This window comes from Chroicocephalus ridibundus, chromosome 13 (assembly GCF_963924245.1).
Source record: "Chroicocephalus ridibundus chromosome 13, bChrRid1.1, whole genome shotgun sequence".
NCBI classification, from domain to species: Eukaryota; Metazoa; Chordata; class Aves; order Charadriiformes; family Laridae; genus Chroicocephalus; species Chroicocephalus ridibundus.
In genome coordinates, this window is record NC_086296.1 from 12,866,757 (window position 1) to 12,893,263 (window position 26,507).

Genomic DNA, 26,507 nt, shown 5'->3' on the forward strand with positions numbered 1-26,507 from the left:
ACACCTCCCACTAGATCAGGTTGCTCAGAGCCCCATCCAGCCTGGCCTTAAAAACTTCCAGGGCTGGGGCTTCCACCACCTCTCTGGGCAACCTGGGCCAGTGTCTCACCACCCTCATGGTGAAGAACTTCTTCCTAACGCCCAGTCTGAATCGACCCATCTTCAGTTTTAACCCATTCCCTCTAGTCCTACCATTACCCGACATCCTAAAAAGTCCCTCCCCAGCTTTCTTGTAGGCCCCCTTTAAGGTACTGGTAGGCCACTATAAGGTCTCCTCGGAGCCTTCTTTTCTCCAGACTGAACTACCCCAGCTCTCTGTCTGTCCTCATAGGAGAGGTGCTCCAGCCCTCTGATCATCCTTGTGGCCCTTCTCTGGACACGTTTCAGCACATCTGTATCTTTCTTGTAGTAGGGGCTCCAGAACTGGATGCAGTACTCCAGGTGGGGTCTCAGGAGAGTGGAGTAGAGGGGGAGAATCACCTCCCTCGACCTGCTGGATCTTACAACAAGACCTTGCATCTTACAACATTTTTTATAAGGCGTTATTAAGGAATTCATCAGAAAGCAGAAGCAAATAAAAGAGAAAATGATTGAAGAAAAATAAATAACCCTCTCCCAAACTGGAGGGCCCGCAGCAGAGAGAGCTGTGAGCCATCCCCTGCCTGTAGTAGCCCCTACCTGCACGTAGCCCCAAAGCTCTCATTGCCCCAGCAGTGGGGCAGCTGCAGCCGGGGACCTCCCCATATACCCTGGGGCAGGAGAGGGGCTCAGCTGTGGCTAATTGCCCCCCGCAGCCCCGGCAGAGCTGCAGCTGGTGCCCGGCGCCTGCAGGGTGCCGGAGCCTGCGGGTCACCCCACACGGGCTCCCCCCAGGGTCCCTCCCATGAACACGGAGGGGATGGGGCACTGGGGGTGAAATGGGGGTTGGGCTTGGGGAGCCTGCGGGGCTGGGGAAGTTTTTTGCGGAAAAAATAATTCTTTGAAAGGGTGAGGAAGAGGAGGGAGAGTTTGTGCTGGGGGAGGTGCCACCCACGGGGCAGGATGGCTCCAAGCGGCAGGAGGACACAGGGCTGGAGCTGTGACTCATGACATTTTTGCTTTCCATCCTGGCGTCGGTATTACATTTCCAGGGTTATATTTTATTCATAAAAATTGCTGTGCTCACAGCGGCGCCTGGCAGAGCTGTCGGGGCTGAGCCTGGGGCTGGCTCCCGTGGATGGGCTGGGGGTGTCGTGCACCACCTGGGTGTCCAGGCTCCATAGCTGCTGCTGAAAATTCAACATGGAATATGTAAAACCAGGGTGAGAGGAGCCCCCCGTTCCCCTCCCTGACCTGGAGTGCGGGTACCATGGTGGCCCCCGAGCGCCGGGGTTTACAGCATGTGATGGGCTGTTGTTGGTAACCGCATCCCGAAGGAGCCGGAGCGGAGCATGTGAGATTGTATTTTTAACTCCGGGGTCCTGGTGACATGGAAAACCGGGTGCCCGGTCCAGGTGCCGCACAGATCGATGGAAAAACTCCCGCTGCCCATTGGCACCTCTGCTTTGCCGACCCCGGGCATTGCAGTGTGTTAACAAATCTCACCCGGTGCTTTTCCCCTGGGAATGGTTTTAAAGCTGTGTCCAGAGCCCAGCGTAAACCATTTGCCGGTACATCCACCGGGGAATTATCTGGGAAGTGCTTCCCTGCAGAGCTGCCGGTGCGGAGCTGGAAATGGGGATGGTGCAAGCCCGACTTTCTCAGCTCAGAGGCCGATTTAGCATCCCCAACCTGGAAAAAACATTTGCAACCCCTCAAGAGGGTAAGGAAAGGATGAGCCCATGGTCCTTGCTGGGCTCGGTGCCTCCCTGGCACTATGCTAGCCAGGACTCGCCGTCCACAGGCTGCAGAAAAGGCTCAAGCAAATGTTTCATCCACCCATCAGCGCAAACATCCCCACACATCTCTCTTCTCCTGGTCCCCGCGGGGAGGACGCCGTGCCGGGCTGGGAGGTGGCACATGGTGGCATCCCCCCTCATCCCCGCCACCCTCCTGCCGCCCCGCGCCCGCCCCGCCGGGCTCAGCCGAGACAAGCGGAGGCTAAGAACATCGACTGGGTTTTATTCCTCAGGTCTGACAAGTAAAAGCACAAATTCTCTTTGGAAAAAAAAAAAAAAGAAGAAAAAAAAACAACCAACCCAAAAACCAATGTTCAAAACACACGGACGGTTTGCGTTTCTCAGGACGGAGGCCGTGCCGTCAAGCCCCACCGCCGGACGCGCATCTTTTGCAGAGATGTAGTTTTTTAGAAAAAACAACCCACGGAAGAGGAAAAGACACAGGGCTATGGGATTCCATGTCAATTTTAGAGGAAAAAGGGCCCTTTTTGGCTATTGTGATAAATATCCCATCCGAGCGACTCAGAGCAAAAAATAGCCGTGCTGAGGACATCCGTTCTGCTCGGCCCCGTGGGCACAAAATCTCTACCGGCACCTCAGGCCGCTACAAGCCCTCAGGGCTGGTGGCCTGGCACCTGGCTCTCAGCTGGTGTCCCCGCAGGGTGGCGGGTGCTGCCGTCCCTGTGAGCGGCACCCGTCACCCTTGCCGGAGGCTGTCTGGACACCGCGCCGCAGGGGAGCGGGGGGTCCAGGGGGAGAGGGGAGAGGGGAGGAGGGGTGCCGGGTCGCAGGAGGGACGTGGGTGGCCGGTCAGGCGCAGGTGGCCTCCTGGCTCTCGATGGGGATCTCGCTGCCGCAGCCGCCCTCGCCGTACTGCTGGTAGGGGGGGATCTGGGGCGCCTCGATGATCAGCAGCCCCTCCGGCGACAAGGAGGCGAAGACCGTGATGGGGTCCACCTCGTAGGGCAGCCTGCAGGAGGGAAGGAAGGACGAGATGGCTTAGGAGCTGGGGGGGCCGGGGCAGCTGCCTCGCAGCATCCCCCATCCCAGGTGGACAACGACCCTGGGGAAGCCCACGTAGGACCCCCGGCGCGGGGGGAACCACTGATGAGGAGCCACCAGCCGCGGCGTGGGGCTCGGCAGAGCCTAGGTTATTGCTGTAGCGCCCGGGAATATTCCGGGGATATTTAAAGCAGCCTCCTGGCCGGTCTGGCCCCTGCAGGGGCTCTGTTTAATCTCCCCGGCAGATGTGTTTGACGGGATGTCACCCGCCGCTTGTGCCGCCCGGGCTTCTGCAAAGCAGGAGTAAATCATCGCCGCGGCGCGGCCGGCGTCAGCCGCGAGCCTTGCCCGTAAAAGGAGCCGCCGTGGCTGCCGAGCGCCAAGCAGGAGGGAGCGCCCCGCTCGCCCCAGCTTTCCCGCGGGAGCTGGGGATGCACAGGGCTCCTTCGGGGTGGAAAAGCAAAGCCAAGCTGCTGCCAGGCGAGGAAACCCTTCCCACGCCCTGGGCTTTACTTCTTCTCCCTCGTCAACCCCGCGAGCCCTGCGGCCGGGGGTCTGCCCCCAGCATGGGCGAGGTGCCGCGTCGGGGCTCGCCTGCCTCCGGACTTGCCTTCCCTCCCTGCCCTCTGCCATTGCTGTCGCCAAAGTGAGCCATCGCGGTGAGTCAACACGATAGCGATCTAGCTGACATCATTCAGACAGAGATAGGGATATATATACACACATTTACAGGCAGGGGTGTATTTGGGGGCTGACGATGGTGTCAGCCCATCGTGCCCTGCTGAACCCCGAGGGATGTGCTGGCACCGCGGCTCCTTGCACCCCCCTGCTCCCTGCGCCCCCGCCAGCTGCAAGCGCAGCCCTGGCCTGGAGCAGACTGGCAAAGCACCCAGAAAAAGACCTCCTCCTCTATCACGTCCCTCGGGAAACCCCCGTGTGGCCCGAACCAGCCAAGCACGTGCTGGAAAAGGGCAGATTTTGGGGTGAAAACAGGCGCAGGAGTCCCTGAATGCGGGGCACGGGGATTGGCAAAGCTCAGCCCTTCGCCACCGTTGGCATCCCCGTGCTGCCTGCGACCTGCCCGCATCGCAGGGACGGGGTCCCACAGCAGGCTAGTGACATTCGGGTGCTGGTCAAGGGGATGTGGCAGCCCCCCAGCCCTCTTGGCGGGGAGACACCCCGGGATACCTACTGGATTTTCTTGGTGAAGTTCTTGGAGACGATCCCTCCTTCCACCTGCTGCTCCTCGTGTTTGCCTGCAGGGAAGGGCAACACCCCACGTCACCACTTCGCCGGGAGATTATTTTTTCCCCAACAAACATCAACAAAAGCCAAGAGGAAAGTTTGCAGAGGAGTTGTTTTTCCTTCCCCAGTACAAACCTTTCCCCCTGGGGAGGGCTCAGGGAGCATCTCCTGTGCAGGGAAGGCGATGCCAGACACAGCACACCCCTATTTCCAGTGAGAGCCTGGGGTCTTGCAGGCTGCCAAGAGCTGGGGCTTAAGAAGAAGCCCCCCCTAAACGTAATAACACCTTTGGAGGTGGCAGCATCCCTCTTTGTCCCCCTCCCCAGGCTGGGCTCCCCTCTGCTGCTGTCAGGCTGGGGGTCCCTGTGCCTGGAGCATCTCTGAAGTCAACACCGCGCCGGCGGCTGCTCGATCCCCCCCGACCTGCAGTTTTCCCCCGCTGTGATTCCATGAATCCCAAATAAATACCCAGGGCCATGCTGCGTGGCAGCCCCCAGCCCCTCCCTGGGGACCCTGGCCTGGGGCACCCCGCAATGTGCGTGGCGGCTGCAGGGATGCTCAGGGCTGGGTGCACCCCGCACCCGCTTCCCCCAACACTAATTGAATTTTTAGGGATGTGCTTCTGGACGGCTCGTCCCCAGGCTGGGCTGGGGTGGGGGCCGTGGGGCGGTTGCCCCCCGCTTCCCAGTGCCAGAGCTGCGTTTCGCTCGGCCCCTTTAAAGGGAATCTCCCTCCAGCCCGGCTATAATTAACCCAGCCAAGCTGGGGCCCCTCTTGGCAGCTCGCTGCAGGGTGCCGCCGCCCCAGCACTGCCTCCCTGGCTGGCCGGGGCGGAAAGTGGGGAGATTTACCCCAAAGGAGCCTTGTCCTTTTCATTTTTGCAGCAAACCACCGCAGCTTGTGAGCTGGGTCCCCCCGTGGCACCCCCAAACTGTCCACGGGGCTGCCTCAAATCCCTGCCGCAGCCCTGGCCCTACTCCCCAGCATGGGGCTGCTGCTGCCAGCTTAAAATAAAGGTGATTTTTTGCATTTTACGGCAATTTTTTGAGCCAGCATGGGCACGGCTGCTTTTCACGCCCCATCCTCCTCCTCCTCCCCGGTGCCTTGGCTCTCACCTGACACCTCGACGTAGCCATCCTTGGTTTTGACCGTCAGCTCCTCGGGTTTGAAGCTGTGCACATTGACGCAGACCTTCCAGGGCTCGCGGGGAAAGGGCGCGGGGCTGCGGCTCTCGGGGTACCCGCCGAAGCGGGCGCCGTAGCCGGGGGCCATGGCGGAGGCGCGGGCCATGCCAGCGCGCAGGGGACCCGGCCAGGTGGTGGTGAGCCGGGGCCGAGCCCAGTCGGGCCAGTCCGCCGTCAGGTCCCCGGGGAAGGGGGACATGCCGAAATCATCGTCCAGCAGGCGCGAGGTCAAGCCGGGCTCCCGGAAAGGGTCGCGGACGCTGCGCCTGCCGGGGTAATGGCAGGAGAAGGGCATCTGGCTGTCGGCCATGGCTTCCTTCAGAGGGGTCCGAGCGTCTCCCCCACGGAGCCTCAGCCTCTGTGCGGCCACTCCTGGCTGTGAACTTCCCCAGGGAGCCCGTCCCGGAGGAGGCGCATCCACCCCGGGCGGGATGCGGGCGTGCGGCTGTGGGTGGGCACCGCGGGGATCGTCCCCTCCTTCCCCGGCACCAGGTGAAGGACGACGGAGAAAATCAATTCAGAGCTGAATCACGGAGGAAGGACGGAGGGAGCTCTCTGGCCGCGAGAAAACGCTTCCTGTCTGGCTGCGATCCCAGGGACCGGGGAGAGGAAAATAAAACTTCTCGTCAGGAGAGGGGAAAAAAAATAATTTATAAACCCAAATATCCTGAGATTAAAAAGATTACCTCTCCCCTCTCGCTCCCCTGCACTTTATGTGCGACTTTCCTGGCCGCTCCCGGGTGGGAGCTGCAATAAATGTCTGAGCTCGGAGCCGAGAAACTTCTCTAACCTTCCAGCCGCCGGGCGAGCGCTATTTATATGGATTTGGGAGGAGGGGGGGTGTGTTTTGCAATTCCTGCCCTGTCAGCCGAGTATTTTGGAGAGGATGAAACAGCTGTGGAGAATCTGGGCTGCGGCAGCTGACCTCTCCCGCCGGCCCGAGGATCCCGGCCACCGCGGGGCCACGGTGCTTTGGCAGCTGCCCCGGCCCCCGCCGCCCCCTCCCGCCACCCCGCGCCCAGCCTGAGCACCCAAAATAGCCCCCGAGCTCAGGGCTGGCTGCTTTCACCCCAGTGTCACCCATTAAAAATACCCCCCCTTGGCAGGGCTGGGCCAAGCTGCTCCCCTCACTGTAAAGCCACGTGTCCCCCATGCCACCGAGCAGCCCACTGTACCGGGAAATGGGCCACTGGTGGCACCCCCGGCGCAGCGCTGGGGCAGCACCCATGGGGGGGTATTTGGGGGATGCCGGAGCAGGGAATGGACCCCTTTCATTGCTGGGATTGTGTGGGGTCTTGGCTACCCTGGGCTGCCCGCAGGGATGCAGGGGGAAAGCCGTGCTCCAAGGGATGCTCCTCTCCATCCCTGCTTCCTCGGCCACCTTCCCTGGGAGAAGTGTCCCCTGCCCGCGGGAAGGAGAGGGACCCCTGGCAGCGGGCAAGCAGGGTCCTCGCGGTGCTGCTCAACACCTGCCTCCTCCTCACCCTCGCCCACCTCCTCCTCCTCGCCGCACCGCATGCCCGGGCCCTGCCGCAATTGCTGTGCGCGGGCAGGGCGAGGCGGTAATCACAGCCGCGCGGCAGCAGGGCTAATTACAGGGCAGCGGTGGGGAGCGGGCAGCGCGCCGTGGGATGAGGCGCGGCAGGGGGTGAGCTCCCGGCGAGCATCCGCCTGGGCGACATGGCCCCGATCATGCAAGCTGGGGGTACCTGTGTCAACGAGGGGCTCCCCGTGGAGGTGGTCCAGGCACAGCTCCGGTGGGCGATGGGATGCGCCGGAGGATGGGATGTCATCAGTGAGGGTCACGCCGGATACAGGACCACTTCCTCATGCCGCATCCTCCCTCCTGGCTCTGCCTCATGCTCCTTCTCTCCAGCATCTGCAATTTTTCTAATGGACTTGATGGAACTAATTACAGCAGGAAGACTTTAATGCAGTGCAGGCCGCGCAGCAATTCAGCTGCTGGTCACTCCGACTGCATTAATCACGCGGCTCCGACGCGGCATGGCTGTGGGAAGGAGCTGCCTCTCCTCAGCGCAGGGCCGGACTGCTCCCCTGTGCTCAGCTCTGTCACCCCCCCATGCCTGGGGACAGCCAGGCGCCGCGGGGGTCTCCTGCAGACCCAAGAGGGTGCCTGGAGATGCCTGGGGAGGTCCCAGGTTCTGGCTGAGCACCCCTGGGAGCAGGGAGGCGGTTGCCTGCAGAGGGGCAGAGCATCCCCCTCTGTCCCCTTGTCCTGCCCAGCTGGGGTGCGCTGCTACCCGGGGGTGACAGCAGGATGTCCTGGGGACATCGCCACATGCCGAGCCTGAGCTCAGCTGGGCACCACTCACCTCGGCTGGGGAGCGGGACCACCCCAGCACCCAGCTCTGCACCTGCTCGGGTAAACACCAACCCCTGGGGAGAGGGGGACAAGCCCCGAGGAGGTTTTGGGCAGCCGCACCATCCTGCCGTGTTTCCAGGAGCTTCCCAACATCCCCATTCCCATGTTTCCCTGTGTAGCTTGGGGCCATCCTCCCTCCCCGGCCAGGAATCCTCCCTGTCGCCTTGTTTATCCCGATTAGTCACACGTCCCCTCCCGCCGGCTCTTGCCCTCTCTGGGCCATCCCAATTTAGCTCCTGTTGTCACTCCAAATCTCCCAGCTGCCTCCCGCCGCTGAGCCGGCCCCACCACAGCAGCGCTGGGGGGCACTGAGCGGCGGCGCAGCCTCGCTTCTCCTCCCTCCAAGTGACTGGGGGACACTGCCCCATGTCCCCAGGATCTGTCTATGCTGTGCCCAGACCCTTCCTGGGTGCTAAGCCCTGTTGGGACCAGCACGGGGACGCGGTCCAGTGCTACTGCTCCCCTGGGGGTCCAGGGAAGCACGCCGGGGTGAGGGCCATCATCTGGGGTGCTGGAGAGTCCCCACCGCCCTGTTGCTCACGGGGGAGCACCCTGGCTCCTGCTGAGATGGCTGAGGAGGTGACCACAGCAGGACCCTGTGGCGCGGGAGCACCATGCAGGGCTTGGAGGGAGGGCTGTTGCGGGCAGGGAAGGGCACAGCCCCAAGGAGAGCACCGGTGAGCCCAAACGGTGACCTCCATGGTGAGACGGCTGCATTTCTGCCTTGGGCTACCAGTTCCTGAGCAGGGCCAGGGGATCCAAAGCACTTGGCAAAGGGCAGCCGGAGCCCGGCCCAGCAGGGAAGGGAGAGCTGCCAGAAATACTGGCCCACAACTTTTTTTGCTTCAGCCGGTGCCCCGAGGAGCCAGTTCTCGGCAGCTGGGAGTGGAGGCACATGCCCTTCCCTGTTGAGCAGCTGAAACAACCCAAAATATCCCACCGTGCGCAGTCGGATCCAAAAGGAACATGACAAACAGGGCTGTGGTGAGAAGGAATTACTGTCCGAACCTTTATTGGAACCCTTTTTCTAACCAGGCTAACAACTCAAACACCCCAGGAAGACTAAAGAATACAGTATGCATTTCGATGGAGAGCAAAGGGAGTTTTACAATGAAGTCAAATGAACAGATGCGCCGGTGTCATTTCGTAAGGAATCACCCAACAGAGACACCGTTTCCCTCGCGGCTTTTCTCACGTCTTGGCTTTTGTTCTAAATCTTCTCATTCCCTGGGTTTCTAAGGTGGAGAGCTGCCCCCGGGCCGGTGAGGTTCAGGGTGTTGTTCTCTAGGCAACAGCCCAAAAGTCGGGATGCTTGACCATGAAGCTGTTGCTACAACAGCAGATGTACCAGTCAGTGCTTCCGAGACCCTCCCGGTCATGTGCAAACTTCCAGGTAGCAGCAAAAGTCATTAGAATTATTTATTCCTTGGTAAAGAGGTAATGAAACCCCATTGGACACTAAAGGGCAAAGTCTTCACTTAGGCACCTGACTGCGTCCCTTTCTCAAACCAATATCCTGATATTCCCAAGGCCACATGCTCTGCAGCTCCTGGGAACAGCCCGGGCACTTGTCTACCGATGCCAGAGCCACGTCCATCCTCCACCAGTCCAGGCAGCTCTGCCCACAGAGCACAAACATCTTCCACTCAGGTGAAGAGGACAATGGCTGCGGCGTCGGTGGAGTGACGCTGGGGCTGGTCATGATTTTTAGCACATGCCATGGTTCTTTCAAAGCTGGGGGAGGATGCCTGCAGCAAGCTCCGTCTCATATCAGAGACGACAGGAGAGCCCTCCTCCATCCTGCCATGGCCACCTTACCCAAGCTCACATTTGGGCAAAGCTACTGGTTATGGCACAAAGCTTGGGGAAGGAGGCAAAGCAGGACATGGCATGAGGATGAAGGTCTCGGGATGGGGCAGGGTGGACATCCTTGCTTCTTGGTAGAGACCACAGCAAGTCACTTCAACCCGATCCCCCTCCTCGCATTGATGAAAGGACAACAGGTCTTCCCCTTCCCCCAGTAACCACTGAGAGCCAAGAAGAGGGGGTCAGTGGTGGGAGATCAGAGAGCCCTGGAGATCCTTGACAATCCAACCAGCCCTCCATGGCATGGAAGAGGAAGGGCAGAGTTATTCCTCCACCACGGCTGGCCTGTCTTCTCCGAACCCTAGCACCTTTGTGATTTGTCAGTACAGGCTTGTCCAAGGAGGTGAAGGATTTTCCCCTGCCTTGTTCATCTCCATCTAAAGGAGGTTCTACTGGTGGTTGGACTCCAAATGAGCCTAATTTGTCTGTCAGATGCCCCATGCCAGCAGGTGACAGCCTCAGTAATTCACCTCTCTGATAACCTCCCTCCAACGTATATGGCAACACCTCAAAGGCTCCTACTTTCGTGGACCCAATGGCAAGACCCAAATAGCTTTTTTTAAAGTAATGCTCAATAAATAGATGAAATAAATATTAAATAGAGGCTAAGTCCTCTCAGCCTGTTCAATATATGTACAATGCATAGCAAAATAACAGTGATTGGCTGGTGCAGACAAGTTTGGTACAAATTCAGTCCCCCAAAACAAGAAGAACACCGAGAAAAGTTGCAGTCAACATAAAGCAAAGCTCAACGAGTGCGGTAACCCATGAAGAAAAGAAAGAACGCAACAGTGCTTTGAAATATCCCTTATCTTTGCTTTCCAGCAAACCTGCAGAGACTGTGTTGGGTTTTCTGAAGCCTGGCCCCAGCCCTGGGGTTGGGAGAGGAGGGACGAGCCTCGCTTGGTGCCACAAACCCAGAGCCAAGGCAGGTGCAGGGAGCGGGGAGAGCCGACGACATGACTCTGGGATTAGGGGGACATCAGGGAGCAGGTTCTGCCACGTGCGCTCTGCCAGGGAAAGGTAACCACGGAGCTTGGGGACAGAAACAAAATTGTGGATGGGAAAGAGCCTCCGTGTATGAGGAAAGCAAACCCCTCTGAGATACCGCCTCCAAAAGATGGCTGAGATGTTTCCGCAAAGCCTTGCTGCTCTGTGTGAGGCTGTGGCTGTCCCTGGGCATCCCTCGTGCATCTGGCCGTAGGTGGGCAGTGATTCACCGACACCGAAATGACCGAGTTGCCTTTCCACCAGGCGAACGCTGCTCCTTGCAGAGAGCACCAGCAGCGATCTGAGATGCCAGACGCGGAGCAAAAATCCATGAAAGCAATGAATGCGCGAAACAGCATTAGAAAAGAAAAAGCGCTGGCAAAAGGCACAGAGACAGAAAAGCTCGTGGGCTTCTCGCAAACCGACGGAAAACCCAGTTGTCCACCGACAGGGAGGGGGATGTTCCAGTTGTACTAAAAATCTGAAATAAGTTAAAAAATAAATACCACCACTGAGGGGAAACTCATATGTATATGCACATGTGCACATATACACACACACAGACACAGACTCGGTTAGCTCCTGTCACCAGAGGCTAGATTTTGCAAACATCTTCAGCGCGGATCACACTCTCACGGCCTCATTTCTTTAGTTTTCCCATGGGTGGGTCATCGTGCAGTGACAAACACGGCAGGGGAGCCCTAGCGACGGCATCCTCCCAGGGAAACCAGCGGTGCCTGTGCAGAGCAGCTCAGTTTCGGGTTGTGCGCTGGCTGCGGAGCCAAGGGAAACAGCAGCCGCCGCCAGCTGGCACCTGGCCGGGGCGAGCACGACTTCCCCTTGCAGCGCTGCAAACTGCCCTTCGCTCGGCCGGCCGGCAAACAGACCCTCGCTGTCACCTCTGTGAGGTCCTAGACCCGTTTCTTTCGTGACATCCATCGCATTCCTGCACAAATCTAATGAGAAACCCTAGATTTTAACATGAAAACAGACAAACAGCTCTGCCCTGCATCCCTCTGGCTGTCACACGCTCTCTGCCCTGCTCTGGAGAGCACAGCTGAAGGGACACGTTGGCAGCCGGCGTGACCATCACTCCTCCAGCCACCGCGCCAAGGGGCCAGCGCTGTAAATCTTTACACGAGAACAGTGGCATGGATACATTCCAACAAATAAACAAACAGATCCAAAAATAACTTATTGTTCAAAAAAAAAACCCAAAAACCAAACCCCAACCCCAAACAAAGAATAAATAAATACTGGTAATGGTGACCACCTGCATCCATTCTGACATACAATTGAAAATAGAATAATAATAATAAATAAATAAATAAATAATTTAAGAGGTTCACTTCAACGCAAGTCTGCTTGGGAAACCCCAGGAGCGTTTAGCTGCCATGGACTGTACAAGCGGAGGCAGTCCTCGAAGCGTGGGTCAGTCGGAGGGGTACGAGCGCCACGGTCAGCCCCGCACAGCCCTCGGCGTCATCTCCTGTCCCACAGTCGGCGAGTGCTGCTGCCCTGATGCAGTGCTTTGATCATCCGTCCCCAGCCACGAGGAACTCAAGTCAACGTTGTGTTTTGATATTTACACCAGTTGCACAAAGCCCCTCTTCCTGTCTTTCCTAGTTTTTGACCTCCCGGCTCGCTGCTTCCTTGTTACAGATGCAAGTGTGCCTCAGGGTGTGTTAAGGGGTATGAGGCTACTCTTGTAACACTGGTAGATTTGGGGTTTGGGCTCCCGTTGGGTCTTTCCAGGGAGCAGAAAGACAGGGCATTTCAACATTAAACTGGGAGAGACTCTTTGGGGAAGAAGCGTGAGGTTTTCAGCCCTTTACGAGAAGGGAGTTCACTGCAGAAGATGGCCAAGGGGCCACTGTCAGGGCCAGGGCAGGAGGGAAGGGAGCAGCACCTCGCTGCAAGAACACCCCGTCTTCGATCCCTTGATCACAGCCCTAGAGCGTTTGCTCAGCCCTACCAGGAATGCTTTTCTCTGCGTCCCAGAAAGTGGCTTCCCAGGAGACGGACACACATCCCCACCAAGCCACTGACCATAACAGTGCCCAGCTCTCTGCCTTGGCCACCCTCATCCTCAAATCACCTGCAGAGAGCAAGGCAGGGGATGAGGGACAGGGAAAAGGGGGGGCTTTGGGGTTGAAGGCACAGGTCAAGGGCAGTAGGAAAGATGCTGGGAAAAAGGGACCCCTGGCATAAAACTTCCCTTTGTACCATCCAGGCGGAAATACACTCCACGCTGCTGTACTGTCTAGCAGGTAACAGGTTTACATGCTTGCTGTGGCAATCACCCAGCTCCACCAGAACACCACATGGCACTTGGCCTTCCTCCGCTTGTGACTGCCCCTTTACCTGCTGCCAGCTGGGCTGGGGGACTGTAGGTAACTCTTTAGCTGGTGGTGGTTGGGGGACATTTCTTTCTACCCCCTCTCCTCCTCCAGCAGATGCTGGCTCCACTTAGTCCTTTTCTGTGACACTTAAATGACACACCTCCTTGACTCACTAAGCCCAAACTCGTTAATAATCATGCAGGATGGAAGGGGAGGGGATGGAAACAGGGAGGGAGGGAAGTCCTAAACCCAAATTAGCGTCTCTAAGCACCCAGGTGTTGTAAGAGAAAGAAACTCCTCAGCACCAGCTCAGCCTGTGCTGGTGGAAGCCTTTGTTACCCTGCAAAACACAGTAATTGCGCAGGCAGCTGGGCTGGCAGGGAAACAAAACCCCAGGGCCCAGGGCCGCCTGGGCAGGCAGGGCCCTCCTGCCGCTGCCTGCGGCTTCTTGGAAAAACAGGCAATTAGAGGGGGACCCTTTCTGTCCCCCTGCAACAAACTGGGGCAGGAGTGCATCCTGCCCAAGCTCTGCACCAGCCCTGCGCGGGGGCTGCAGTGGCTGCCTCAGGGGGAGCCCGGGGCTCTCGAGGAGAAATAATTGCTTGAAGTGCCCCAGGCACTGCTTAAAAAAATTGCTGCCTGTCCTAGGAAGGGGAATTGGGGTCCCCTGCCTCATGCAATGCCCTTTTAACCTGCGCGCTCTCACTACACCCCACAGCCAGGCTATCTCCTTACAGTCCCACCAGCGTTGTACTCCAAGGACAAGGATCCCTTTGGAAAAACCTAAATCCAAACCGCAAGAGGGTTCCTCTGAGGAGGGAATCCCATGGCCGCCACCTCCCGTGCCATGGTCTGACCCTTGGAGTGCAACGTGGCACCAGCTCCCCTCTCCCTTGTACCCCACCGGCCCCACATCTGCTGCAGACTTTAGCAGCTTGTTTGCAAGCAAGTCATAGCGCTGGGGAAAAACAACCCCGCAAAAGATGATGCATACCTGGTAGGAAAGGGTGGGAGAAAGAGAGGAAATGGCCTTTTTTTTTTTTTCCCTGGAAATTACGTCAGGGGGGGATTTCTAACCTTCTATTTATAGCAGGGACTGGTTGACTGGCAATAAACAAATATTCTCTCATGGAAGAGGCCTGCTGCAGAGTGGCCAGAAACTCTGGAGGAGAAACCCGAGACGTGATGTTTGCCTTGGTGGGGACAGGTCACCCCCAACGCATCACCAAAGCTTCCCAGCAAATTCCTCCCTGTGTCTCTCCCTCCAACAGAAATTAATTTGCTGGCTCCTGGTTTGTCCGAAGAGCAAGGAGCTGAATTCTTTCCTTTGGAGCAGCTGGTAGTGCTTTGGAGAGCAGCAGCGATAGGGAGACGGGGATGTCAGGCAGGATGGAGCAGGTCTGTTGTGACAGACCCTCTGTAAAGCACCGACCCTTCTTCCAGCCCTGGCCTGGGAAGCTGGGATGGATCCACCTTCTCCATGAGGCAGTAAATGGGCTGTGCTGGGCGCACGGGGGCTCTTACTCCAAACCGGGGAAGGGAGACCCAGTACTGCCACCACATCAGTATCGGGGATGATCGTTATCGATGGCCAGGTAGGTGGGAAGGAAGCGGAGAATGCCAGGAATTTGGAGGCGACGCCGGCACACGAGCCATCGGCGGCACTCCCTAGCGACGTAAGCTGTCAGAGCTGCCTCCTGAGTCATAGCTCCTGCTCCGGCTGCTCCTGGGGCCCGAACTCCGGCTACGGCTGCTCCTGGGGCCCGAACTCCGGCTGCGGCTCCTGCCCTCGGTGCTGCTGCTGCTCCAGCTTCGGGTCCGGCTTGTCCGGTAGCTGGAGTAGCTCCGGCTCCTGCTCGGGGAGCGGCTAAAGCTGCTGTACCAGGAGGAATAGCTGCTGGCGCTGCTGGAGGAGGAGGGACTGGGACGGTAGTAGGGGATGGGGCGTTTTCGGGCACTGTGGGGACAGAGAGACATGGGTTAACCAACAACACAAGGATGGATTTACTGCCAAAATCTCCAAGCAGCACTGTTTACTTTGCACAACATTCCCCGAAAACGTGATTGTTTTTGTTTGAAAGAAAAAAAAGGAAGAGATCAGGTAGTTGTCAGGCCTTGGGATTGAAACCACCCACCCCCTGGGGCCCTAGGGAATATCCCAAACACCACGTCTTAGGCTGGGCTCTGCCTGATGCTGTCCCAAAGAGCCCTCAGTGTGAAGGTCAGAGAGTATTTGACTCTCTCTACAGTGTGGGACGTCTACCACAGGAGAGGGTGAAACAAAAAGCCTGTGGGGGGGTGCTCTTGGTACCTGACCGGTGAGTCCCTGCTCTAACTTCATCTGCCTTTTTTCTTTGTTGTAAATGAGACACCCCCCCGCCCCATCCTCCCTCTCTCTCTAGGCTGGAAATCCCCAAGCTCTAGGAGGTGCGGAAGGGCCTGCTGATCAGGCTCAGGGAAACTGTTCTCCTCCTGGAGCAACCTCCGCTGGCAAGGGCTGGGACCCAAGAACAACCCACCTTCTCCCTGGGGAGCACCAGCTGAGCCTGTCTCCAAATGATGGGACCACGTCCCCTTACCTTGTGATGCGCCGAGCTTCAAGGTGGCTGGGAGAGTCTCTTCTGCGTTTCCTCAGGGGTGAATAGGACCGCTGCCGCCGCCGCCGGTCACGCTCCCTGTGCGACTCCTTCTCACTGGAGCCATACTTGTGCTCTCGCTCACGGTCTCTGGGGAAGGCACAGGTTGGAAACTGTCACTGCTGGGTTTTTGTGGGGTGGGTTTCGGATGTAGGGGCAGTGGCCCATGAAGGCACGGATGAGCGGAGGACACTCAGCTCCAAAAGGGACCACTCTAAGCAAAGTGCTCCAGTGGCATCAGCCCGACCCACACTGACTTAGCTGGACAAAGAGACACTCATCTGGCTGGACGGATGGACACCCACAAATTGTATCTGGTGGTTTCAGCAGTGTCTCCTGATGGTCCTGCACTGATGAGCCAAGATGGCTTCCACGTACCTGTGTCTGTGGATACACTCTGTATTTAGCTCTACTAAAATTGCTCTTGCTGGCCCTGCTGCAGAAGCAGGTGAGAACAACTCTGGCAGCAGGCCCCACGTGAGCAGAGGGCCCCCGGTATCCCTGCAGGGCTGTGCAGCTCTGCATGGCTCGCCAGAAGGAGTGCCGGTGTTGCTATGGTTTTCTCTTTTGTTAAATTCCCATACACGTCAGCACAGGCCCTTCTGTGGAGTGTAGCTGCCTTCATACGCCCTGCTCAGTGCCAGCTGCATAGCGACATGTTACAGGTCAAGGGCCTGATCCTTGCACGCAGGAAATATTCTACGCTGGTGCAGGGATTGTCACAGCCTGCAAGAATCAGACCCTGAGAATGTAACGTTTTAAGTGTGCAAAATGTTCACAGTGTGCTCAACGGTGGAGATGTTACCAGAAAAAAACTGCCCAAAGGCATCTAGGGCTGAGCTACAAGATGCGTGTTTTCTGCGGGGTGTGGAGGGAATAGTCACCTGGATTGTGTTTCCCCCTGCAATGCTGTGTGAGTGCCAGCATGAGGGTACCTGGCATCTGCCCACACAGCAGGGGCACTTCCTAGGGCCTGACACCTCTTTTTGGCAGAGCCATGACTCTGAAAAGCAGAGTATCCTTCCTTACTGCGATAAGATCCCTCTCTGAGAAGGGCTGCAGCTCAGCTGCAGGGGCTGCTGGCTGGCGTGGGCTCCTCGGGTGAGGACAGCTGTGGGCAGACCCAACTGGAGCCTAACGCTCTGCCCACCATTTACACCGGCATGATAGAGGGGCACTCCCCGGGTTTTCCTATGAGGCATCTTCCACTTGCATGAGCCCTGGCAAAAATCACCGACCAGCCATCTGTGCACTCTTGGCTGCATAGTGTGTCCCCTGCAAGGGCGTGGAGCGGAGGAGCAGCCACTTCACATGCCACACACTCTGAGCGTGAGATGCGGTGATGCTTCAAAGCCAGGGATAAACCAGGTCTCCCTCCCAGCAACCTTCCCCCAAAAGTGCTTTGTGTGAAATTGCCCTGAATCAACGCAGGGCAGTCCTTGGCTATAGGAAATCTACTTTTCTCACAGAAAGTGAAAGGCTCATCTCTGGGCTCTTCTCTCTGCAACCAGCACCAGCTCTGGGGCAATAAATGGTGAGACATTTCCAGCGGATTGGGGGCCAACATAACATACAGCCATATGCCTTACTCCGTGTCCCCCTGCTCCCTCCCACCCTGGCGCTGAGGATTAAAGCACTCAGTGAGGAAACTGAGGGAGCAATTTAGGGCTGGCAGAAGGAGCTGGCAGCCATGATGGAGTCCAAACCAGTGATGGAGACAGTGGGAAAGTGTGAGGCAGCAGATATCACATGAGACGACAGCTGTACCTGCTAGGGCTGTAGCGGGAGTAACTGGGGCTCCGACGAGGCCTTGAACTCCTGCTCCCAGGACTTTTTTTGCAGGATTTGGAGGAATAGCTGGGGGAACGTGAAGAAGACCTGGGGATAGGCAAGAACCGTAGAAGTGTTAAAGATGTTGAAGGGTGAGGCTGTACCAGACTCCTCCGAATCTGGGCTCATGGGGGAAGAGATGCCCCATATTTCATGGTCTTGGCTCAGCTCTGTGTGACCGGTTCACCACAAGCCATGTGGATCCCTAGGCACCCCTCAAACTCTTACACCTGCTCCTGCAAGGAGCCTGCCAGCCTGCAAGAGTTAAACATTGCCCAGGATCACAAAGACAGCTGTTTTAGCTGGCCTTACCTCTTTCCTGAAGAGCAGGATCTGCTTCGGGAGTACCTGGGAGAGGCCTTGTGGTGTGAGGAACGGGAATGGCTGGAGCGGCTGGAACCACGGGACGATCTGCCTGTGCTGGTGTACGACTCGCTGCGGGAGCATGGCCTTAACGGGGAGCTGTGAGCTGGGGACGGGAGGAAGTTTTGCTTCTTCTCCTCTGAAGAGTTGAGACACAAGGACAGGCACCCTCTGTGAACATATATTTGGACAGTCATTGAAGCTGTTGCTGAACTGGGACTGGTCCTTGGCTGAGGGGAGCACCACACTCCAGCCAGTAAGTACTCCCATCCTCCCATTCCCCAACTGTGGATAAAAACAACCTCCTGGCTCTCCAGGCTGCTGTTGCAGGAGACCCTGTGTGTGTAGGTCAGAGCCCAGAAGCTCACCCTCCAGGGTGTGCCAGAGAAGGGGGCTGTGGAAGAGGTCTCAGGTGGTCTGAGGGGCAGCTCTTCTGCCGCTTCCCAACACACCAGAGGTGTTTGGTTGGCAGAGCCTGGGGCGGGCCAGTGAGTGGTGCAGGACCCGGGGAGAGGAGCGAGGTGAGAAGTGCTGGAGCAAGGGAAAGCCAGAGCACGGCAGGGCAAGGGGCTGTGCTCCAGCCTGTGGAGCAGCACAAGCAGGCACATCCCGTTGCTTTTGGACAGAGCTGCATGAATTCTTTTGCTTCCAGAAGTGCCCTGGGTATGAACTGGCGTTAGAGCCCAGCAGCAAGGCAGCCTCCCAACAGCCAGGGCCAGCTGCAATCCCAGCTCCACCCATGTGAAGGCAGAGTTATCCCACTGGAGTCACAACGTGTACGTACAGCCCTAAAATTTTACCCTCTGGCTGAAAACTGAGGGCTTGTTCTTCCTAACACCAATTCCCGTGGCTCCTGCTCCTCTCTCCTTCAGTGCTCCCACCCTCAGACCACATCCTGGCTCCAACTTTCAACATTTAAGACCCGAGGGCCTGAGCTGGAAGAGCTCCCTAACACCATTGCCCGAGCAGAGCCTTGGGTAACAGCCACTGCGCTTCAGTGCCTTCATCCCCAACATCACCTGGCAAGCCCCGAGGAATGGGAGGCGGTGATGGAGGCTGGCATCTCCTCCCTTTTCCTGATGATGACCTGTGGCACTGGGTGGTGATTTGACTCCTGTCCCTGAACCTGATGCCCTGTGGCCCCAGCGCACAGAGCTGCTGCTGTGTTACCCCGCAGCCAGCAAGGCACCTGCCCCTCCCTGTGCTCCCCACCTACACGAGATGCTATCTTGTCACCCAGGACCAGCTGGGAAGGGGCAGGCTGGATTTAGCTCATAGGACAGGTGAAAGAGCAGCCCGTACTGGTTTTAGCAAAAATGAACCCCGCTTCCCTTCTCCCCACAGTAAGTGGAGGGGGAGAATTAGCACAGCCAGCCCCTGATGTACCTTTCCAGACTTTGCCCAGAAGGGCCAGCAACTCTTTTCTTTGACATGGTCATGTCCGTCTGAGCAGGGCTGTGTTCAGGACACAGCTAGACCCAGGGCCAAACCCTGCATTAGCCACATTAAAGCCAGAAGAGGTGGCTCAGGCAATGCCCAGGGGCGTGATGGCTGGGTTTTCATCCTCCTCCTCAGGCTACAGTATTGGTCATTGCTGGGTTGTAGACTCCAGACTGGCAAGACCGTGGGTCTGATTTCTATCTAACTGCCTCCAGACCACAAAAACCTCCCTGCCAGCTCACCACTGCAACTGGCGAGCAGGCAGGAGATACAGAGCAACAACGTACCAGGTATTTGGCTGCCAGCAGCAGCTACTGGTAATCACTGACCTTCGGTCTTGTCCCTGGGCATCTGGAGACAGATTTTCCAAAGCTGTTCCCTTGGTCTGGGAAAAGCAACTGGTGAAGGAATTTCCTGAATCAGAGCTGTTATCGCTGTTGGCCAGTTTGGGCTTCCCGGACGAGAAGGCATGGCCAAAGCCATCATGGACTAGACTTCTTTTCTCCTGGCTGTCCTTTGACCTGGATGAGCTCGTTTGAGTGGAGGGAGGGGAGGAAGTATCGTTTCCTGAGTCATATTCATGATACTCTCCGTTCTGGCTGGCAAGGTTGCCAGGCGGGCTGTCTGTTTTGGTAAAGAGGTCAGCAGAAGACCCTGACTGAGAGATCTGAAAGCAAAAAAGCCATTTGGCATTGTTTGAATGGTTTTTAGGGGGGGTTGTTTTTGGTTTTACTTTGCTTTTTTTTTTTTTTAAATAAACCCAGAAATGTTACCATCATGATGCACTGAAACAAAAGGAAAGGAAAGAAACAAAGTAAGAAAGAAAGAAAAAGAAGAAAGAGGAGAAGAAAACAAAAGCACATATCCCTGAAAGAAATCCACAGTAAGAAGAAACTTCTTTTCCCCCTGCTATGATAACGGGAAGATTTAGAGATCATGCAAAGAGTATCAGCATGCGATTCATGTTAAACAAAAGAGTTCAACAACGTAACGGGCAACCAAAGAATCAAAATAACTAACTAAATAAAAAAAAGGTATAACAGAAGACAAAGCCCTTATTTAACCTTAAAGATAGGGAGGAAAAAAAAAAAAGAAATGGGAATATACATATAAAAACTCTACATAATCCTCGGAAAGAAAACAAAAATGAAGCAAAATCTTAAATGAGGGAATTTTTTAAGCTTCCTTAATAAAGAGGCTGAATGAATGTCACCGAAATAAGCAAAGAAAAATCAAATCAAATCAAATCAAGGGCTTCTGTACAAAGTAAAAACTAGCAAATAAACAAGCTTATCCCTTCAAAACAAACCAAAAAAAAAAGAAAAAAAAGAAAAAAAGAGGGGGAGGGAAAAAAGAAAAATCCCTCTGGAAATAAAAGGTATACAGATACTTCTTTGTGTGCCTTTTTCCCCCTGAAGAAGATACAGCTAATGCGCTCAAGTGACCTCTAATAAATTCCCTGGTGTCTTGCGGATAGCATCCACTTACCCATCAAGAACTCCTCCTTTAGTAGGTAAGGTGTAAGAAAAAAGGAAGAGCGGGCAACATAAGTCCATCATTAGAGTCTCAAATTACATGAAAAAAAAAAAACATAAACCCTCTCTTCAATCCACACTGCCAACTGTTTGCTCGCCTCCTCTATGCAAATGTCATGACTGCTTTTTGTCTGCTTGCTTGTCTCACTTATTACTCATTTTTGTTTCCTTCTGCTTTAAATTAGGCCGTTCAGCCCATTCCTGGAGGCTGCTCGCTCCTGCTGAAAAGTCTCAGCTTGCACTAAATCCCCTTGGGTTTCACGGAAGCGACAAAGGTACTCAAGTGAGGGAAGAAGTAAAAAAATAAAGTAGAGGAGGGAAAATATCCCCCTCTGTGCTGTGTTGGAGGCCTACGGGGAAGGGGACGATAGCCCTGCTGCTGTCAGCCTCTGCATAGGAGTTCGGTGGGTTGCAAGGATCCCAAACCCACATTGGCTGCCCCGGGCAGGGCTGTTGTCTGTGATCCTGAGCACCACCAAAGGGATTTACATCATTTGGGTATTTTACAGTTTGGTTTTAACTCCGCTGGCATTTGCCTGAGCCAGCCCAGGAATGCACCGGGAGTGACGCTATGTTAGTGCTGTCTGCCCTTGCAATGGGGTGAGAATTAGGGTCAATCATGGACACAGCACATCTGCACATTCACGTGGCCTCCTCCTCTTTCACTCAGGTGCTCTGCTCTCCTCATTCCCACCCATAAGGTCTGGTCCAGGGTCCTTAGAGGGTGGCCACATACTTTTGGTTCCCCCCATTCAGGATAGTCCTCCAACACGATCCCAGCAAAGCTGTGCTCCCTCAAACACCTGCACATGTCCTCACACCACGTTCTGGGGAATGCGATGCCTTCCCTCTATGCCATGCTCTCCACACTAGGGACCTGGGCCATGCCCTCACAAATCTGGAGTATTCTGAGCTGAGAAAAACCACATTGCAACTTTGGTAATATCTCGGGGGGCAGGGGAGACCTGGAACGGTTGTCACACAGCAGGGACAGGGCCAGTCCCTTTGGAGAGCTTAGACCTGGACCAGCTGGCATGGGGACAGGACTCTTTCTTGTCTGCACCTGGGGCTACAAACCCAGCCTGTATTACTTCTTATATGTAGGTCCTTCATGCCATCAGATGGTGCCTTCACGTCTACCCTCCTGCCAGTGGCGTCTGATCTGTGCCCCCAGCTGAAACCAGAGCAGAGCTACCAACACACACAGTGGCTCTCAGCACACAGTCTGCAGAATGACAACTGCCCACAACATCCTCATGCTCTGAAAACACCTGGAGTCGGAGGATCTCCAAGTACTTCCTGCTGTTGCCAGAGAGAGGCAGTACTGTTTCTGGGATAAGGGACAGGGGGACAGGAATTAGATTATCCCAGCAAACCCATACTAGGGCTGGGGACTCCTCCATCCCCACCCTATACTAACTTCTAAGCTGTGCTCAGTCCTAACTCGGAGGCATCAGTAGGCCCAGCAGTGGAAATGAAGTGATCCTTCTTTGCTAGCCAACTTGGACCTTCAACACAGAAGCCCTGGACAGAGCAGAAAGATCTCCCAAACGTTCCCAACTAGGAACAAGTGGAGATGCACATCACAAGCCCTCATTTCAGCATCTGGTCCTGCTCCTTGCTGCTTCTCAGCTCTAGCACTTCTCTAACAGTCCTTTTTTACTCCAGTAGAAACTGGAATGTCAAAGGAGCACAAGAGAGACAGGTATCCGGCTCTCCTCCTTCTTTCATCAAGTCTTTCTGAAACTCTGATGCCACATCCAGAGCCCTGAGAGAACTAACCTCCTTGCTACAAATCACTGAACCCTTCCCAACCACATCTCAGAAGATACAGGATTGTGCTTTCAAATGTGGCACCAGATTATTATTTTTTTTAAAGATGGGTTATGGTTTGCATTAGATCAGAACCCTAACCAAGAGGCAACCAGCTTTTGACCACCATTCATTTACAGGCATAAAAAACCCCCGCTCGAGGTGTGCCCTGGCTACAGGGGTAGGAAAGGCCTGGAGTGGGCATGGGGCTGCTCTGAGGGACACTGACCCCAGCATCGCATGCACAAACAGCTCACTTCTGTTCCCTCCCAGTCTAAACCAAAAGGCATTGATTTTCACCAAGAAATACAGCCGTTTCTTGGCATTTCTAAAGCAGCTTTTAAGAGTGCTGTTGGGACCTGGGATGTACGCTCTTGCTTTGCCTTCACTGAAGTCTACCTTCAAAGTAGCAACTGTTGTCAGCACATCACAAAATCTGTCAAATGACTGGGGCATCAACATGCTCCTCTGTAGCTCGACACCGGTGGTAGCAGCACTCTGGGAAGAGGCAACATGTGGATATCAGTGAAATACGAAGCCCACAACCCTTCTGAGGGCTGGAGGGTCTGGCCTGGGCAAGGTGCAGAGGGGAGGGACAGCAGCTTCCCAGCCCCACCACCTCAAGGCACCGGGCTGTAGCCAGTAGCTTCCTGCAGGCTCCGGGGGAGATTTCTGTCATGCGGCAAGAACCAGGACAACTCTCAAGATGCTCAACTCGCCTGTCTGCTTGGAGACATATTCCTCATCTAACGACCTTGGCTTTGCTTCTGGTCCCATTTTACTGCCTCTGAAAGGCACAGCAGCCACACGAGATGGAAACCGAGTGCCACATCTGAAAACATTGTGCAGAGCTCAATTGAATTCTAATGGCTTTTTATTTTTCTAGGGTGTCTTAAAAAGAGTCTGCTCTTTCATGAATCTAATTTTCTCTATGCGAACATTTGGATTTTTTCCCCCTCTCTAATAAGTAATTAAATAATCTCAGTGAACTTTGCTTTCTCCAGCTTTCAGCAGGGGACCTACTGCTGCCCTCAAGGGAACCCAAGATATATATTTATTGGATTTTTTTTGTTTCAAGTCATTATTTAATCAAGATGAAGGGGAAGTACAAATGAGGGCCTCACTCATACTCCAGACTGCAATTTTGAGTGCAATCCTAGACCAAGAGGCAGTGCAGTCTAATAGGTTACAAAAATACAATCGCTACTCGTCTTCCAATTAAGCTGAACAAGTCCATTTACTGTGTTGCAAACAGCCCTGGGGCGAGAGATGACTACACATTTCCTCAGCCATAAGGGGACCAAGACCCATCAACGAGCAGCATGGCACAGCCTCCCTTAGAGTTGGAGGATTTCTTTCTTGGGTCTTTTTTCTCTTGTTTTACAACTCCCTTCAAAGTGGAGTTAATTTCTTTTTCAGAGGTGTATAATGTCTCCCTTTCTCTCTTTTTCTGTGTGTTGTAATAATGAAAGGAACAAAAAACTTGCGTCGATGACCCCAGCGAGCCTTATTCTCAGTGAAGGCCCAGCAGACATCTGCCGAGGAGCCGCTGGCGCGGGGAGCAGCACCTGCTGAGAGGAGCTGCTCGGGGGAACCTGTGCCTGGTCTGGGCTACCTCCATCTTCTGGGGCTGGGGGGAGGCCTTTGGGCAATGGGCTCACCTCTGCTTATTTGCCCTGGCTGAAAAGCCAACCTCTTATAAAGGGAGTACAAAAAAAAAAATATCAGGGCTGTAGGAATACGATAAAACTCCTTTTTGCACAATTATGAATCCCTGATTCAAGGAATACTGAGTGGAAAATATTTTTTTCTTTTTCTTTTTTTTTTTTTTGCTAGGTGGAGAGCTCAGGGTGAGGCTTTCTCTACCACAAGGGCTAAGCTAAGTCCAGGAGCATGGAGGCAATAATGACACAACTGTCCCTGCAAGGTCAGAGCTTGGGTTATTTGGGGCTGGACGGCAACACTGCTGCTGACAGATCCATTGCTGGGGCTGAATTCCTGAGAACACCAGGCAAAGGTTTGTTCCTTTGCAAGCCTGCTGGGGTGCAGCCAGCACCACGGGACGCAGGTCGCTGTGTCTCCAGCTCGGCTCAGGCCAAGCTGGCACTGCTTTGGAGCAAGGGTCTGCCTACCATCACCTCCTTTGGTAGCTGGTGTACAGCACAGCCCTCCATGGCTGCAGATGTCCTTCCCTCACCCTGGGTTTCTGGCCTCCCCGTGGTCCCAGCACTGAGCTGTGAATTTACTGAACAATAACCAGGGGTAACCTCAGTCCCCTGGCTGGGAGGAGGGGAACAAGAAAAGCAAAAAGAGAACAACTTCCATATTTATGGAAGGTTTTTTTCTTTCTGTTCCTCAGGGCCCCGTTTGTTGTGAGAAACATGGTGCCTAGCGGCTAAAAGAATAGTTTTTTCTATGCGAACCAAAACCCAGGCTAGAAAACAGGGAGCAACAACAAGCCAATACGCAGATCTGCTACAAGGTTCCCCAAGCCCTCCTGCGTATGCCAGCCCCAGCCCCTGCACAGTATCTGCCCACTTCTACATTTCTGCAGACACCTGAGCACAAAACAACAAACAGTGTCATTTGGAACAATTGTACTCCGCTGAGCCTCACTGAAAATTTGGCTCAAGCCTGTGTTAATTTGTGACATCGTAAACGAGTTTCAGTGGAAGTAAAGGAGCTGTCAAGGCAAGCGTATGCAGCGTACAGTTATCTTCATCAGGTACAACAAAGGCGATTAGATTCATACCCTGCAGGTATTTATATTGCGCTGCTCAACAGAAAGCACAGTGGCATGTAATATATCTTTATCAGTGTGGAATAAAGTGTCTGCAGTGGGTTAGGGGTATTCTGTTCAAAAATAGATGCTGCACATTACCCGCAGTTTCTCTGCATGCTGAGGCACAGACCCGCAATCCTGTTCTCTGTAGGTGGCTATTGCAGCTGCATGGGATTAAAGGGAGAATGAGAGGGAGAAGCTTGGAAATTCACTGCCAGAAAGTAAAATAGCAGGGAACTTTGGGTGTTTCTGCATGTGTACATGCGTGTGCGTGCATCAACTTACACGTAAAGGCAAGAGGGAAAGAAGCAGCAAGGTGGATGCATGGGCAGGGCATTCTTTTGTATGGTTTATCCCTCATAAATTACAGGTAGACGTAGTTAAAAATGTGGCTGTTGCAGTAGAAAGGAAGGAAAACAAACCAGGGGGTAGGGAGGGATGGCAGAATTTACCTAAAAATAGTTCAACTTCTTCAGAAGAATATGGAAAAAAAAATGACTTAAAAAGCAAAATCTTTGATTTGGGAATGCTATAGCATTACCTTCTGGGAATTTGTGTGTTATCTCTCTGGGTCTCTTCTGCACATTGGGATCTTCCCTGGACAACCCCATTCCTTTGGAGAGGGCTTCTCCACAGGTAAGGATGGTTTGGCTTGGAAGCCCAGGCCAGAGGGAAGGGCAGGGAGTGTGACACACCAGCCTCCATAGAGGACTGAAACATGGCATTTTTGCATCCCAATTCTGGAATTTTCAACAAAAATATGTTCTTTTCCAGTAATTTATTTGTGATAAGTGATCAACATTTTCTGCAAGAGCACATTTTTATTTCATAACATTTCCAGGCTGCTCTCAAAGTAGATTCTGACAGAACTAAGCTTATTTATAGAGTGATCATGTAACTCACAAAAAGGAAAGGCATCAAAGGGTTGTAAATAGTCATTAATAAATGAGATTAGAAGGTCCCATTCCATTTTTCCCTTGCTAGTTTTGAGCACCTGATATTCAATGACCTTGCTCAGAAAAATTTCAGTGGCAGCACTTAACCAAGAGCTTCAATTTAAAGAAGCGCTTAAATGTTCTCGAGTGATGTCCCAAGAGAGCGTACTTCTTTTCGGGAACAAAAATGACACTAGTGGGTTGCGTAGTAAAGGTACTGATGCCCTTCAGTCATTGAAATATTTGCCTGTGTTATCAACACTTACTAGAAAGAATACAGCAGGG

At 54.6% G+C, this 26,507-nt stretch overlaps 2 protein-coding genes across 4 annotated transcripts in view; both read right to left on the reverse strand.

The window, feature by feature from the left end:
- Positions 1-2,080: 2,080 nt before the first annotated feature.
- On the reverse strand, positions 2,081-6,118 carry HSPB8 (heat shock protein family B (small) member 8). 2 transcript variants are annotated; one of them, XM_063351380.1, is made up of 4 exons: positions 5,995-6,118; positions 5,240-5,892; positions 4,072-4,135; positions 2,081-2,847 (listed from the first exon to the last, which is right to left on the reverse strand). In XM_063351380.1, the coding sequence occupies exons 2-4, from the start codon at positions 5,616-5,618 to the stop codon at positions 2,688-2,690; spliced, it is 603 nt and encodes a 200-aa protein (XP_063207450.1). In that variant the 5' UTR covers positions 5,619-5,892; positions 5,995-6,118; the 3' UTR covers positions 2,081-2,687. The 2 variants fall into 2 exon arrangements, with proteins under 2 accessions (XP_063207450.1, XP_063207449.1); XM_063351379.1 differs by having other exon boundaries at positions 5,240-6,100.
- Positions 6,119-8,671: 2,553 nt separating this feature from the next.
- SRRM4 (serine/arginine repetitive matrix 4) overlaps positions 8,672-26,507 on the reverse strand; it is a 50,131-nt gene continuing 32,295 nt past the window's right edge. For both annotated transcript variants that reach the window (XM_063350756.1, XM_063350755.1), the window contains 5 exons: positions 19,488-19,825; positions 17,668-17,889; positions 17,293-17,403; positions 15,469-15,615; positions 8,672-14,846 (listed from right to left, as the gene is read on the reverse strand). In XM_063350756.1, coding sequence (XP_063206826.1) covers positions 14,558-14,846; positions 15,469-15,615; positions 17,293-17,403; positions 17,668-17,889; positions 19,488-19,825 — 1,107 coding nt within the window. In that variant the 3' untranslated portion in view covers positions 8,672-14,557. The remainder of the gene's footprint in view (positions 14,847-15,468; positions 15,616-17,292; positions 17,404-17,667; positions 17,890-19,487; positions 19,826-26,507) is intronic.